This window comes from Camelus dromedarius, chromosome 18, assembly GCF_036321535.1.
Source record: "Camelus dromedarius isolate mCamDro1 chromosome 18, mCamDro1.pat, whole genome shotgun sequence".
NCBI classification, from domain to species: Eukaryota; Metazoa; Chordata; class Mammalia; order Artiodactyla; family Camelidae; genus Camelus; species Camelus dromedarius.
Window position 1 is genome coordinate 45,049,213 of NC_087453.1, and position 16,630 is coordinate 45,065,842.

The 16,630-nt window shown below is 50.5% G+C and overlaps 1 protein-coding gene and 1 non-coding gene across 3 annotated transcripts in view; one reads left to right on the forward strand and one right to left on the reverse strand.

Annotated features, from left to right (window-relative positions):
- The window catches only part of CFAP61 (cilia and flagella associated protein 61), a 258,634-nt gene that overhangs the window by 110,188 nt on the left and 131,816 nt on the right, over positions 1–16,630 (forward strand). For both annotated transcript variants that reach the window (XM_064475921.1, XM_064475922.1), the window contains exons 16-17: positions 2,808–3,014; positions 6,059–6,193. In XM_064475921.1, the coding sequence (XP_064331991.1) occupies positions 2,808–3,014; positions 6,059–6,193 (342 nt within the window). The remainder of the gene's footprint in view (positions 1–2,807; positions 3,015–6,058; positions 6,194–16,630) is intronic.
- Positions 4,272–4,344, reverse strand: TRNAA-UGC (transfer RNA alanine (anticodon UGC)). The gene has a single exon. It is a non-coding gene; the product is annotated as a tRNA-Ala (tRNA).

Here is a 16,630-nt window from a genome sequence, read left to right on the forward strand (position 1 = left end):
ACTTGGGCATTTTCTTTTCCAGATAAACCTTGTCATACTTACTGTAAACTTCGAGCCTGCGTAGATTTGGTAGCACAGTTCAGGCAGAACTGAAGATTATAATATTGAAACTTCCCTTCTAGGAACGTGGCTTGTGGAAGATATCCTTTATCGGGTCAAGGAGGTCCTCTCCCATTTCTGGTTTACCGAAAGGCTTTATTATGAGTGAGTGTTGAATTTTAGTAAATGTGCTTCAGGCTTATGAGATGTTCACGTGGCTTTATTTCTTTAATGTCGTCAAACTAGCCTCGCTCTTGGATTCGCTTCTCTTTTGACTCAGTGTATCTAAGGAATTCTTAGAGGGTGGTGGGGGTGGGGCCTCTGGGTCCACACACACACACACACACACACAAGATTTCATTTGTCCTCACTCTTGGGTGCTCATTCAGCTGTGACTGGAACTCTTCAGCAAATCATTTGTCATCACAATGTTGATGTTTTTATCTCATTGCCTCCTAGTATCCAGTGTCACATATAAATGTAAGTAAATGTATGTTTGTTTGGCTCCTCTCTTGAGAATTGTTTTTTTTTCTTTTTATTTCCAAAATTCTCATGAAGGACCTTATGCCTCTGCTGAGCGTGGGAACACCTTTCTTCCGTGATTTCATTTTCTCTGTTCTCTTCTTAAGTTCCTTTCAGATGGAACTGATCCTTCCCTGTCTCTCGTCTTTCATCTCCTGCTTTTTAGTCTCTTGTCCTTCTTTCTCTTCATGCCAGCAGATTCCCTGGACTTTGCCCTCCAGATCCCTAGTGCAGCGTTCGGCCACATCTGCTCTGTGACCCAGGCCTCCCGTTGGAATTTTGATGTCAGGGTCCGTGTATTTAATTCCAGGTCCCCTCCTTGCTTTCTTATTGTTCCTTTTGTGTAGCAGCTTGCTCCTTATGTTTCATGCAGGATCCTTTTTGGTATCTCTGAGGACACTGAGTAGAGTTTTTAAAAAATTCTCCTCTGTTTGCTGGATGACCTCTGCTTCCTCTGGAGTAAGTCATATGTCTCTCTATTCTGGCCTTTTGCATTTGTCAGTTTTCCTCAAAAGCCTGTCAGTGTCAAGAATGAGGGACTAAGTTATCGGCGTGGCTGGCTGGCTGGCTGGCTGGCTGGGGCCCTGATGTGTGTGGATCTGCCCCTCCCCTCTGTCTGATGGGGAGGGAGCGTCCGTTTCTGGCTTCTGCTCATGGTGCTTGGATGGAGGACTGGCCGGCAGTGGGCAGGGACCTGGAGAGGCCCAAAGTAGGGAGGTTTAACCTAGTGGCAGAAGACTTTGATGTTCCCTTCACAGGGTAAAACCGTCTTACCCTTTTGTCCCCATATCTCCCCCACAGTATTTTTAAAATAACTTTTCTTGTTATTTTCAGGGGCGCGGGACTGGGGGAAAGTTGAGGCACATGGCCCGTCACTGTTTTTGTCCAGTGGCCTTTGTGGCTGGATCTTTGCTTTTGCTTTTCAGTGATTTCTCAGCCCTACACTTACTGCTCGTTCTGTGTTATAATGGGGGTGCCGCCTTGGTAGGTACAGAAAACTCTTGGGGTTTAAAGGCAGGTACAGGGCCAGTGCAGGTGGAGGGTCAGACGGTGCCAGAATTGCCCTGAGTCACAGCCATCAGCGCGGTTACCCTGAGCCCCTGTCCCCTGGGCTTTGTGCCAGAAGCTGGAAAGACTAGGGGCCTTGAACGTCCCGTTTTTCCCGCCCTTTCTAGTGCCAGTCTTGTCAGTCACAGCGTAAATCAAATTCCTTGCATTCTCCAAGTCCTCTTCTTGAAGGTGTGCGCTGAGGACACTTTTACTGTGGAAAGCCAGGGGAAATATGAGCAGGTGCTTTCCAACCTGCGTGTGGTTTGATTTTCCCTGCGTTATCAGGTGTGCTTACTACCTCCGTCATGGGAGAGAGTCACCCTCCCTCTGGATCCGTCCCCGCGCCATCACGGCGTGCACGGCCAGGAGGCGGGCAGGGTGGGCTGGGGCAGCGCACGGTGCAGTGACTGCGCCCTGCTTCCCTCCCCCCGGGTGGGCGACGACCGATGCTGATCAGAAGCAGCCCGCAGAAGCGGGGGCGGCGGACCTGATCTTTCCTTTCACAAGTCTGCTCACGGGTCCTTTAAACGACCTCCCCCCATGTGAAACTGTAATAACGTCATTATTTTCTTATTAGGGACTTCGTATTGAAGTTCAGTATTTAAGTTCATCTCTGTCAAACGCTCTAGAATAAAATTATTCCTAACTTTAAAAAAATGAAATACCTCGGAGGCATAAAAAAGCTTAAGGGATGCTCATGGGCGCAGGTTTATTGCAGGCCTGCCAGCCGCACGTGCCGCGGTGTGTGCCTGTGGAACGGCACGTTTCCACGTTGACAGAACAGAGGGCAGGAATGAGCCCAGAGACGGGGTGGGGGGGTGGGGGGGGCGGGTGTCTGCCCGGTGCCGCCGGCTGGCGCCCCCTCCCGGCCCGCGGCGGTGAGACCCGCGGTCCGGCCGCCGGCCCCGCGCGGGCAGAGACTCGGCCCTCGGGGTTTGCGGCGCAGCTGTGAGCAGCACGTGCCGAAGCGCTGAGCCGCCTCCCAGAAGCAGAGCCACCCAGACGAGCGGCCTTCAAGAAACACAGTCTTTCTAACTTTTAAAAACATTCACAATGAAGACGAGGTAGGAAATAACAGGAGGGGAAAACGCGTTTCTTACTGTGGTGTCTACAGCAATTTTCCAAGGCTGTTTCTCAGAAAATGCACGCCAGGTGTTTGCAACGTTCTTAGATGCCCTTCCCCGCCTCTTGTGCAGGACATCGAGTACATACGATCCCATTACAACATTGAAGATTTCATCTACTTCAGCCACCACCAGCGCGAGGAGCACGGGCGCCTGTACCACTTTGCCCTGAACCCCGTCTTTCGGCGCTACACCAAGTTTTTTCTGAAGGAGATCCTCCGCTTAGGGTACAAGTCCTGCCTCTACTACCCTGTGTACCCGCAGGCCAAGGAAGGCAAGGTAGGAGGCTGTCCCGAGTCGCTTCTCCGGCCGATGCGCGTCCGCGGTGTCATTTGTGTTGTGTGCCGTGTTTTGTTCCTTCCTCCCTGCACGGAATTCGATGACAACACGGCTTTGAATGTCACACGGCCGTGCTGAGTTTGGCCCTCTACCCTGCCGTGACAATCCAGAAAGCTTTGAATGTCTGAAACAATCACAACCAATATAATTAGTAGAGCAATTTGTTGGCTTTTACGTATCAACGAAACAGAGACTGAAAGCTGTGTAAAAACGCTCTAAGGGACCTGGAAATCAAATTATTTCTTACCTGCGTTAGTGAATGCCAAAATGCCCTATCATGTCCTGCAGGCAAGGAACATCCTAGAAGTGAACGCATAGAATAAGTCAGCTCAGCCCTGAAGACGGGGGTGCTACCACGGTGGTCCAAACAAGCACGTAACACCCCAGAAAAGTGATGGATAAAAAGTAGGGGATACGTGGTGCCGATGTAACCTTTATGTGGTAGACACGGCTGTATCTGCGCAGTGCTTGTTACACTGACTGAGAGCAGCACTTTGGGACAGACACATGTGTGCCGTGTACACATCCTGCTCGCGCACACGCACAGCTCTTACTTCCGTCTCGTTTCCCTTTCTCCTGCTTTAGTCTTCTTCATTGCACTTTTCACTAGCTAAAATGGTATCTTTTGCCATGAAGCTAGAGGTCCTGTTCAGAGTTGTATCCCCAGTGCCCGAAGCATCACACTCGCATGCACACACATGCACGCACATGCACACACACTCACACGCAGGGTTCTGCTGGCTCCACAGGCAGGGGCGTCTTTGGGCTGGATCCTCAAGGTGTCCTGTCCTGCAAGTTGGTCCTGCCATCACTGACAGTCTTGGTGCTCAGCTTGATGTGGACCTGCAGGTTGATGAGACTGAACTTCTAGACCAGGTAGAGGTTGTCCCATAAGCTCCTTTTCGTGACTGAAACGACTCTCTCAGCCTCTGCCTAGAGTCTGAGATTGTCACGTTTCTTAGTTACCACCAAGAGCCAAGTGGACTTTTGCAATGATCCTAATCATGAAACTTAAAAACAATCTAAGGAATATTAGTGCATACACATAACAGCAATTTTACCAATATATAAAAACAATCTAAGGAATATTAGTACATACACATAACAGCAATTTTACCAATATATCTTTTTTAAAAAACTATTTTATTTATTTGTTTTGGGGAAGTAATTAGCTTTATTTTCACTTTTTTATTTTAATGGAGGGACTGGGGATTGAACCCAGGACCTGGTGCATGCAAGGCACACACTTTACCACTGAGCTATACCCTCCCCTCTAACAAGGTATCTTATTTAACAAATACCTTTTGGAGAAGAACAGAAGGAATGGGGAAGAAAGGAGAAAAAAAAACACGGAAAAGATTAGTGGTGAATGTAGACTCTGCTCTAGTGATTTTTTTTTTCCTATCAAAGTGCAGCCCAGCAGCCATGTGAATGCCTCAGATTTGAACTTAATGAGACGGGAAGGTCACAGTTTTGCCTGGAAATCCTGGTCCTGCAGGATTTCTTTTACCTTCGCATTTGGCCAAGTGCCAACCTGGTGACCTTCAGGATGTGATATTAAATTCTCAGCTTTTATTCACCATGTAGCCTGCATGTGCCCAGCTGGTAGAAAATCCTTTGGCATCCATCACAAGATGTAGCACCTTGAGTTGAACATTCATATATTTAACTCCATGGTATAGGATTGGGACGATGTTACACACGATCATATATGTAACATAGAAACACATTCGAAACAGAGTTCCTCTCCTTCTGCACTTGGAGTTGATTTACACACTGTACATTGAAACAAGTACAAGCAGCAAACCAAATAATGTAGATAAGAATCTCCAGATTCTGCTATCAATCCCTAGCTGACTGTTGTGGAAGTAAGCTTTTGGCTGACATCACGAAGATGGTTTTCTTAACACCCTTCTGCCAGAATACGCACTGAGACATCTTCCAGGCTTAAAAACAGAGCTTTGGCTACAGATGCCTGAGTTCTGTTTTTCAGTGTGTAGGACCAGGCAGTGAAATTCAATGGTGAAGGATTTAGAAATCCTTTCTAGAAGCTCTCAGAAAGCCCATTTTTAGGACAGCGAGTGAGTCATCTGTAACCCATCTTATTTATTCAACTACGTCTGTAGTTCTGTTTTGCTGTCGTTGCTTTCCAGCTTAACTTAAGTGATTGTGACATTAAAAATTTGGGGTTTGACCGTTTAACTCTTGAGGTTTAAATGGTTGAAATACCCTGAACTGGTTTGGCCAAACCCCTAAGATTCCATAAATTTGAAAGAAACAAAGATCACCATGTTGTTTTCTCTGCCAAGTTTAAAAATTGGGGAAAATTCATATTTAAAGCATTTCCCTAAAACATGATTTATTGTAGCGCATTTCAGCGAGCATAAATCTGGCTCATAATTTAGTATTAACATAAATCAGAATAATCTGATCCACCCTCCTCACCGCCAACCCCCCCCCCCGCCCTGCGGTTTCATCCTTCGTTTTAAAACGTGTATTTCAGCACAAAGATCCAGCTGAAGCCGCTGTGACTTTCACAGACAGGAAGATTTTCACATCTGCGCTGCTCTGTTGCCCCTCTGATGACATTTTTATCAGAGCAGCTTGTGCCAAACACGCAAAGGTTACCAGGACGCAGATAACACAGCTTAATGGGGTCAAATCAAGCTGATTCATGATCACTGTGGAGAAGAATATTCTCCTGGGGGAAATACTCGTGCTGAAAAATCCCATAAACCAAACCACTTGTTTATCTGTCATTCCCGCAGAGATAGTAATGCAATTACTCTCGTAATTATCTTCATTAGTGTCAGGCATTATCTACAATTCATTCCTCTGCGCGGAGCGTGTGTTTGTTGATTTGCCGGTCCCCCCACCTCTCGGGGCTGGCCGGGCGCGGAGTCCTGTGTTTGCAGAGCCGCGCTCGGCATCTGTGCGCGCGGCGCCCGCAGCCTCCGCCCTGAACCCGAGCTCGCCTCTCGCAGGTCCAGCGCTCCGGCGCGCACTCGCTGACGTCCGCCCTGCATTACTTGGTTCCCGTGCGGCCCCGACGACAGATTGTCTACCCTCTGGAAAAGCTTGGCACCAACGCTCCATCAAAGGAGGTCTCCAAGGACGCGGTGGGTAGCCGGTGGCAGCAGGCGGGGCGGCGCGGAGCCGGCGCGGGCGGGCGTGGCAGATGGGGCGGCGCTGCCCGCGCGACGGGCGGCTGCTCCTGCATCCCCGGCGCCTGCCTTCCGGGGGCGCCCCCGCCCCGGGCTCCCCGCGGCCCCTTCCCTCCGGCGGCGGTTCCTTCCCCGCGCGCGCCCGGAGCAGGACCCGAGGGGTCCCTGGCGACACTCCCCGCGGGGACGCCTCCGTGTGGAGCCCACCTCCGGGCATCGTTCTGGTGTTTACCCCTTTGCTCAAAAGCAGACCCCCCCCCCCACTTTCCCTCGTGCCTTGCTTTCAGGGTTTGACACAACAGAGCTGGCTGCCCTGAGGACCTGCGGGTCTGAGTCCTGGGCGCCGTTGGTTAACTGCTCCGCGGGGAGCATATCCGCCGCCCTGGGCGCAGGTGACCTTAAAATGCACGGCCCGGGGCACTCGGTTCCAGAACGGGAGGAGGGACCGAAACCCACCCTAGATTCCGCTTTAAATGGAAGTGGACGTGTCAAGGGCACACGCAGCCGTGCTCAGCGGCGTCCTTGGAAACGTGACCGTCGGGCGGACTCACACATAGGCGTGTGCAGTTTGTGTAACCGCCTCTTACCAAGGTAGGAAAAACATCCCTCCGTGGGCTGACATTTATCCTTGGTGAGGGAGAGAAGAGGAAGGCAGAAAGTCGAGGAGCTGCTGAGCAGCGCTGGGTGCGGGGCTCTGAGATAAACAACCCACCACAGCCCCGGGGTGGGGCGCGCAGGACGTCGTCCCGCTGCCCCTCCCCTCCCGCTTCACATCCTGGGGGGCGGCGTTCCCACCGAGACCCACGTGCTGCTCACTGTGACCAGGCTGCTCTAAGTCCTACATTTATCTTTATATTTGGAAAATGAAAAATACATTTATTTTTATTTTCTGATAAATGCTAAATTTGTATGTGAGTAGAGACCAAAACCAAACAATTCTGCTTCTCTCCCCAACTCTTAATTATGGAAAATGGGAAACGGAGGACAGTAGAGAGTCCTGCGAAGCCAGGCTTCTCCTTCCGTCTGTGCTGAGGGACCTTTCTTCTGCTTCTTTTTTTAAACGTACAATCCCTTATAGCCTGATAGTTATGTAAAACGTGGATTCCTAAAAAAGGAGCTTTAAAGGCAAAGGCAGAATTCAAGTCTGGTGTTTCATCATTAGGTTTAACAGACACAGCATCACTCTGTCCAGTTGCCCTAAAGCATCTGAACACAGAGGGGGCGCATCTCAGCCCCGAGACTCCCCGGGACTCCACACTCGAGAGTCAACAGTGTGCAACTCTTGGCCGGTTTTGGATCTTCTATGCCCCCACCCACTTCCCCTTCCTGCCTTGTCATTTTGAAGCAATGCCCAGATGCGTGTCACTCCATCAGGGACCACAAGGCGTGTCCTTGGTAGCGGGCCCCCAGCATCACAGCTCACGCTCTGTCCACTCTAGAGGTGAAAAGGCGGTCCATCTGGAGGACCGTGGGGCAGGCCCCCGGGGAGTCTGCTGGTGTGTGGAGATCCTGGGGGTGGACTCTTTTGGGGTGAGAGCCACGAGAGTGGGTAGGGGTCGGGGAGCGTGGCTTCATCTGTGTCAGTCCCCGAAACACAGCTTAGGGGCGTCGTGCTGATCCCAGGGAAGGGGCTGCGGGTACAAAGCAGGGGGACGCGGCTTCTGCGTGAGGGATGCTGCCCTCTTGCAGCCACTAATGAGATGTCTTCAAGGAGGAGAGACCATCCGCTGGGTCAGGAGAAGCCCTTACACGCCTGGGACAGCCCATGGCTTGAGAGCCTCCTGCTGGTCCTCGGGGGCATGAGTGGCATGGCTGGAGGGATGGGGAGCAGGACAGGGCTGCCCGGTGGGGATCAGGAACAGTCTTCCTGAACTTCAGGAACCTCCCACCACCACCCAGAGAAAACACGTTGTTGCATTGACAACGATCCGATCATTACTTCACAGGTTGTTCTGAGTTGAAATCATTGCTGACATTTAAAACTCTTTTCCCCGTGGTCACCTCTGTGTGCTGTGTGCCCACAGCCCCAGTGTACTTCAAGACATAGAGGAGCGTGCTTTTTAAATCCGGGCTCCAGGAAGACATCCCCCTGGCAGCGGGCTGGGCTGGCGCTGGGGCCCGCGGCTGTGGCCATGCTGCTTGCCGCGCTGGCGAAGCCGGGCTCTGCGGGAAGCGCTTCACTGCTGCGTGTCGTTCTCGTTCTTGAGAAGGTTTTAGTCAAGGTTCCGATTTAGTGAACAAGACCTAGTGAGAATGTTAGAAATCCTAAAAGTTTGCCAAGAGCATAATCCACATGTGATGGGCCTAGACGTTCAGAAGTTTAAATGCTACATTATACTATTTTAAATTAAAAAAAATTGACGTGTAGTTGATTTGCAATGTTAGTTTCAGGTGTACAGCACAGTGATTCAGGTATACATACACATGCATATATACATTTTTTTCTTTTCAGATTCTTTTCCATTACGTGTTATTATAAGAAACTAAATGCAGTTCCCTATGCTACACAGTAGGTCCTTGTTGTTTATCTATTTTGTATACAGTAGTGTGTGTCTGTTAGCCCCCAGCCCCTGATGTATTCCAATCTGCCCTTTCTCCTTTGGTAACCACGGTTTATTATTATTTTAAATTTTAAAAAACATTTTAGGTGGATTTAATGTTTTAGGCTGATTATCTGGGACAAGGTGAGCCAAATAGGACATTTTTAGGAGGAATTTATAGAGGGTCCTAAACGCGTTGATTTTGAGCAGAGCAGACAGCAGCGCGGCCTTTGGGCTGGGTGAGGCTGAGCGGTTGCCTTACGAAGAGTTCCTTTTTTCCCTGTAAGTTTATACTCGCCAGGACCTGGAGCTCATACAGGACCCTCGGCTCCCTCACACGTCTGCGCATTTCTCTTCCTGGGCGCTGGCCTTTCATACGTCTCATCCCATTTAAACCATCTCTGACTGACCGTCCGTTCCGTTGCTTTCGCCTAAGAAGCCAGTCCTCCAGGGAACAGAGCACTCCAGGCGTGAGTAATGGGGTAGAACGCGTTTCATCTCGGTGGGCTGCCAATTTGAATCTGGCACAAAGCAGCAGTGATTGAAATTCATCACCGCATGGCCGGGACATATGCCCCCTCCCACCCCAAGGCCCGGGAGCTGCTGCCGGGCTGGCAGGCTGGGGGTCCCTGCCACAAAACCTTCCCGATCGTGCCTATGGATTGACAGCCCACTCCATACCAGGCCCCAGGAAAGGACCCGGAAAACGCGCGAATGATTTTCATCACACGTTGCAGAGGCGGGCCTGCAGATTCCTCACAGCTCACGGGCAACCTGGAGCGATTCGCGGGTGGGGGAAGGCTTCCTCCTGACCAGGACCCACGTGCAGTGGACCTAGAAGGCTCGTCGCTTAGCTCAATGGGCGGTCTTGGCCTGCGCATTTGCGCTCTGAGCAGTATTCTGGTGGGAATTCTTTTGTGCCGTGAATCAGCGTGGCCCGCTTGCATGAGAACTGTTGTCAGGGAAGTACGCAGACTTTGGCTGAGTGACCTGAGTGGCCGTGTTGATGAAAGTCAGTGGAGCAGGTTGACCTGCACTTACTTTGGGGGGGTTCTGTGTGCCAGCTGGCACGCTTTTCTTCCTGCCTCCCCCACAGGGATTCAGAGATGGCTGTGACAGGGTCCCCACGCTCGGGGACCTTACGGCCCAGCGTCAGTATTGATGTGGGACCGTTCGGGGCTGGTTAAACCAGGGGTGCGAGGGGGCTGCACCAGCCCCTGGGAGCCAGAGACAGACTCGGGAGGAAGCTCACACTCAGGGTAGACCTGTTTCCTTGGGAGGGGCTGTGTCTGGTCCAAGACACTGTTTCCTTTCCGAGCCCAGGATTTTAAATGGCTCTTCCTTGTGTTATTAAACACCCGGAAACCTGCTCGCGTTAGTGTGGACCCGTGCGCCCCACCATCCTCTCAAGTGGCTGGAGTTCCCCATCTTGGTCTGTAGTAGTGTGGAATTCCAGTGTGAACTCAGCTCTCCTTTCTTTTTTTTTTCAAAAAATTTTTTGGCCGCATCAATCCATCGCCTCCCAGATGACAGCATCATCCCAGCGCTCGCACCGTCAGAGCAATCGGCACCCGCTGGTATTTTTCGTAGTTGTTTATTAGTGATGGTCTGTTTAAATCTCGACGAATGAATTGTCTGAAGCCTCCGTTTTCCCTTTGTCCTTCTACAAAAGAAAAATGACGGTTTGTTTAACCCCCCCTTCTTGGAGCTAAGTGCTGGCCCGCTTTTTCCTGGTATGTGATCTCCCTGGAAGATGTCACTCGCCGGCTTTCAGTTACCCTTTGAATTGCCCCTCTCATCTGGTCTTCTCCAGTCCAGCTATAATTACCATCTGATGGACTGTTACTGGATACTGTTTCACTTGTACATCTGCTGCCCTAGGAAATTGCATTATTCTCCCAGCACCTGCTAGGTTTCCCCCAGCTTAATTGTTTCCCAGCCCCTTCCTTAAACTTGGAAACTTTCACTGCCTGTGGTTAGACTTCCCGTGGTTGTGCTTGTGTGTGTGTGTGTGTGTGTGTGTGTGTCTAAGTTAGCCCTTTACTATCTCCTTGATAGAAGTTGCTAAGAATGTAAACCCATATTTTTCAGCATCGTGTGTGTATCATTAATGTGACGATGGTGGTATTTTCTTGAAATGAAATTAACCCACTTTAAATCACCGCCACGAGTCCAGTGTGCTTTTCAAGCCACTTCCTAGCCGTTTCCTACGCAGTCACACTGCCCGTGGGAAATGCATTTCCTCCTGTTTATGGTGAACCCCTTTCTCTGACATTCTTAGAATCATTTACATAAATTTCTTCATGAGTTCTTTTATTTTTTCAAACAAAGCCTGCAAGTTCTATGGGCATTTCTTTCCCATTCTCCGAACACTGTCTAGTTCAGTATTACACGCACTGTATACGTGTGAATCAGAATGACTTATAAAGTGGTGGTTTACCCTCCCTCTTAGAAAGGTCGCGGAGGAATACACGACTCCTGAGTCACCATTACTGACACGTGCTTGGCTCTTGCTAAAGGCGTCCCATGACGTGTCCCGCTTAACCCTCACATCAGCGCTTGTGGGCAGTTACTGCTCCTGTCGTCCTCAGCGTCCACAGAGAGCAGGCCTGCAGGAGGGAGAGTGAGCGACTCGTCCAAAGGCTAATTCATTGACCGCCAGTTGGATGCCCAGACCCGTACCATCATTCCTGCTTTCTTATCTAAAAAGTTAAAATACCGATGTCATGGCTTGTTGGAGGAAACCCAGACCACAGAGATGGCAGCCTGGCAGAGAGAGACCTTTTGGAATCTCCCAGATTTGGGGCACCAGCCTCGTAATCAAAAGGTGACCCCCAGATAACTGGCCTCCCCCAAAGCAGTTTGGGCTTTCCTGTTGGCCGAGTCACCCACGCTCTGGTGCGATGCTGTGCCAGCCGGGCCTGGACGGGGCTGACTGGAAAGGAGCAGACGTGTGGGACCGGGTTGGAGCCCAGGGGTGGCTTTTGCGCAGCCGCTGAGCCAGGCCGTCTGCACTGCCCTCTCTGCCGCGTCAGCTTGTTGTTGCTATAAACCTTTCGAAATTGCACTGGCAACCGCTGGGGAAGGTGGAGGAAAAGAACCCTCCCCTGCGTAGCGCACATCCCGCATTCAGTTCCGTGCTGTGTGTGGCGCTGTTACGGAGTGCTCACATAAATGCCCAGGACGAGAAATGGGGGTCAGTTTGGGAGCTGAGGGACAGACACGGTGTGCGCTGGCGGTGTGATGGGCAAGCCTGGACACGTCAGAAACTGGGCTGCCCTGGAGTGGCCGGATGAGGTCTTTAGGGTGTGGTAAGAAATGGTGAAAAGTAAAGTGACTTCTTAACATCTCAGTATTGTCAAAAGTCAGTCAACCCTACATCTCATCATCATTTTCTAAGATAGATGTTGTGGGTTAGTCAGTCTCTCTCTCCCCACCCCCTCCTCCTCTTCCATCTTCCTCCATCCTCCCCCTCCCTCCGCTCCTCTCTCTTTAACAGCTTTATTGAGATATAAATCAGATACCATACAATTCACCCATTTAAATTGAACAATTTATTGGTTTTCAGTATAGTCACAGAGTTGGGCAATCATCACCATCTCATTTTAGAACCTTCTTGTCACCCCTCAAAGAAGCCCATTAGCCGTCCCCCCCGGAGTCCCACCCCCAGCCCTAGGCAGCTGCTGATTTGCTTTCTGTTTCCATGAATTCGTCTGTTCTGGACGTTTTGTATGAGTGGAATTATACAGTGTGTGGTATTTTGTGATTGTCTTTTTTCACTTAGTGTACTTTCAAGGTTCATCCATTCTGTAGTACGTATCAGTATTTGATTCCTTTTTACTGCTAAATAATATTCAGTTGTGTGGGCACATCACGTTTTATTTATCCACTCATCACTCGATGGGCATGTGAGTTCTCGCACTGTGTGGCTACAGTGAACGATGTTGCTGGGGACCTTGGGCACAGGGTTTTATGTGGATGTATGTTTCAGTTCCTCTTGGGTGCTACACCCAGGAGGAGAATTGCTCTGCCGCATGGTGACTCTACATTTAACGTTTTGAGGAACTTCCCAGTTACCTTCCCAGGTGGCAGCACCGTTTTGTTCTCTCTCATTCTGAGATCGGGCCCAGCGTTCCGGCTATTAAGTGGTGAAGGGCTGGTCAACTCGAGGCCATGGATGGACTGTGAACCTCACTGTTCTTCAATTTTAGGAGTGAAGCTTCGAGAGAGGACCACACAGGTTTGGCAGTTTACCACCCATCACAGCTTCAGTCCTTTTGAAAGCAGAGATTTTTCTGGAATAAAATCTCTCCTGCCCTTATCTTCCCTGCTTCACCCTCTCTCGTCCACCTGCCTCCCAGGGGCCGCTCTGACGTTTTGGAGAGCTCCGACGGCACAGCAAATGTGTGTCCAGATCCCAGGAATGATGGGGAGCACTTCCTGGTTTTAACCCCAGCGTGGCCTTTGTTTCAGTCCACCTTTAGTAATGTGACTGCTTTTCAGACAGCTCCCAACAGAAAAGAAAATTCTGAGGCTTTCCTGGAGGCTGGTGAGGTTCTTGCCACAACCCAGTAGGAGGGAAAAAATGCACTCGGTTCCCTGCAGAGCCAGGGTAATGAGTGCGCCGAGGTCCAGAAGTGCCTCGGGGTGGGAGGCACCAGCTGCCGGCTGCAGAGCTCTGGACGCCAAGCAAGGCTCCTGGGTGGACCTGAGCTCCAGGCAGGAACTGGCCTTCGCAGCTAAGTGGCTTCCTCAGAATCCGCCTTCCAGGGGGACGGCACGGCCGCCAACAGGAAGCATTGCTTTGTGTATTTTAAAGTAGCTGGGGACATAAAATGACAAAGGGGACAATTAGAGCTGCAGATGCCGACTAGGGAAGTTGCATCTTTCCCCTTTGATTAAAATAATATATGTTGTTACAAAAGCCATGCACATTTACGGTAGAAATTTTAGGAAAAAACAGTAGAAAGAAAAAATGGATGAAATCTGCACTCCTCTCTCTGTAGATCACCTTTGTCAATATTTTGGTGTTTTTACTTCTAGGTTATTTTCCATGAAAAAAAAACATACAATTAAATACAGGGTCACGAGCATGCAGTGTTTTGAAACATACATCCCCCTACTATGCTGTGAACACCTTTGCAAGTCACCAAGGATTCCAGAGCAACGTTTGGGGGCTTGCCTCTTCCTCTGACCAGCCATCCCTCCCTCTGCACCGTGTGACGGGCCTCCTGGGTTATCTTGCCTTGATCTCACAGAAGTTTGTGTGCTGTTTGCTCCTTCTTGCGTCGGAGGCGACTGAGGTTAGGAGAGGTTTGGTTATGTAGCTGGACGTGAGGCCAGTGCGACGTGTGGGGATGAGCACTAGGCACCGGCCGCCTGCTTTTCTTAGAAATTGAAGTAGAGTCAGTTGCAGCGTGTCAATGTCTGGTGCACAGCGTCCTGTCCCGGTCATGCACATACAGACATACATTCGTTTTCATATTTTTCATCAAAGGTTATTACAAGATACTGAATATAGTTCCCTTGCTATACAGAAGAAATCTGTTTTTTTAATCTTTTTTTATATATAATGGTTATCATTTGCAAGTCTCAAACTCCCAAATTTATCGCTTCCCATCTCCTTTGCCCTCGTAACCTACCATAAGATTATTTACTATGTCTGTGAGTCTGTTTCTGTTTTGTAGAGCAGTTCATTAGTGTCCTCTTCTGTTTCTTTTTTTTTTTTTTTTTAGATCCCGCATGTGAGTGATATCATATGGTATTTTTCTTTCTCTTTCTGACTTACTTCACTCAGAATGACGATCTCCAGGTCCATTTCTGTCTCCCGACCCCCTGTAGATACGTTCACCGCAGCTGGGCTTCCCCTGCACCCAGATAGAAAGTGGGCAAGTCCTGTGATTTTTCTGGCCAGTATTAGGCTTTTACAGTTGTGTGGGTCACTCCAAATCACAAAACGTAGTTCCATAAAATGTCCAGTTTCATTTCATGGATCAAATCAAAACTCAATTTTCATCCAAAGATGAGAGGCCACCCGCGACCCCGACTGACGCCCGTGGCTGGGGAAGGGGGACGGGGCCTCCTCTCTCTAACTCACCAGGCCCCCACCTGCTGAGCATTTATTTAGCTTATTGTTTAGGTCTATTTATTTTTTAAAGCTTGTTCATTTCTTAATTATATTTTGGCTCTATTTCTGGTCCTTCTGGAATTGGGGCCAGAGCAGGGAGGAAGAGTTGGGGAGCAGGCAGGTCTGCACTGGACCCAGCACAGTGTCAGGGGGTGACTCCTGCTCTGTGGCCCCACGCCCCCCTCACTGTGGCTGGGGCGCCTTCGGAGATTCTTGTCACTCGGCCCACCACCTGTGCTTCCATGCTGCGGGCAGTCACCCTCCAGCTGGGCGGCCTGAGTCTTTCTTGCCCCTCGAGGCGGCCCTGCAGGAAGAACCTCTGGTAAAAGCTGAGGCCGTCGGTCGGGCAGACTTAGCCCCTTCCCCTCGGGGACCTGGCAGCAGGCCGGCCCATGGAATCTCAGCATCCTTGGGTGGGAAACGCACCCTGCTGCGCCGAGTCCGCTGACGATGGGCGCTCCCTGCAGGATCCCGGGGGCTCCCAGACACCTTTCTTGTGACTTGGAGTGAAAGACGAGCCCCCCTCCTTCCTCCTAGGGGTGGAGTGGCTTGGGGCCCAGAGCGTCCCAATAGTTCTTATTGAGGAAGTTTCCAGAAAAATCCCTTATGCCCATTCTTCCAACCCTTTCATAGCTTCACAGTCAATCAGGGGTTTAAAAGCCACTCAGCCCGTGCTTGCCCACCTGCTTTGCCATTTTCCCCGGAGGAGCTGCTTTGCAATGTAGCGTCCGTGTCTTCCTGCCTCATGGTCCTGTGTGACATCAGCCTCCCCGAGGCCATGCAGCTGCCCGGCTGAGGCTCTGGGACTGCAGCCCAAGGACGCCAGATCCCAAGACCCACCACTGTTACTTGTAGCCAATTGCCTAATGTTTTACCCAAATTTTTTGTCATTATAAACAGTGCTACCCTGTCCATCCTTATGACTCATCACGATTTCCTTTCAATGAATTCCTAGAAACGGTTCTGCTAGGTTGAAGGTAAAGCTCCTGTCTTTAATCGAAAAGCACAATGTTTTAGAATTTGAAAATGAAAGCTATTGTTCCCGACTTGAAGAAGATGGTTTCCCCTTGCAGGGTGTTTGCTTTAACTCAGCAGACCGTCAGCCCGAGGAACTTGCTTTTATCGTGAGATGTAGATTTTTAAGATAGATAATCAGGCGTGCAAATGGCCAGTGGTCTTCCATTTCCCTGTGTTCCTCCAGTTTGACAGAACCTCTGCTCGGAGCCTCCAATCCTCCTGATGGGAGCAAAAGTCATCTCTGTCAAGCCTGGGTCAACTTGGCCAGTCAGTGTTTAAACGGAGTCCATTCTGGAATTTCCCTCTTATTTTGGGGGGACGGTTCTCAAAGCTTTCAGGTGTCACAACATCGCGGACGGCAGTTGTCTGGTGCGCGGGTCGTGCCTGTCCTCCCAGGCACCCCCTGGGTTTCAGGCCTTCAGCTTGTCTTCAGCCATCCCTTCCTTTGGTACCCAGGTTCCCAACCAGCCCTCACTGCTCACAGCAGGGGATTCCAGCCTCTTCACAGCCTGGATATCTCTTTGGGTCTCCCCTGTCTCTCTGGCCCTTCCTCCCTCTGCACCCTTCTGGGCTTTGGGAAGCTTCCGACCTGCCTCATCCTCTTTCCTGCCCTGGCCCCACCCTCAGCCGGCGCCACTCTTCTCAGGACAGATGGCCGGGCATCCCCGTGCTCTGCAGAGCTACTGCGGGGTCCTGTTCTCCCTTCCA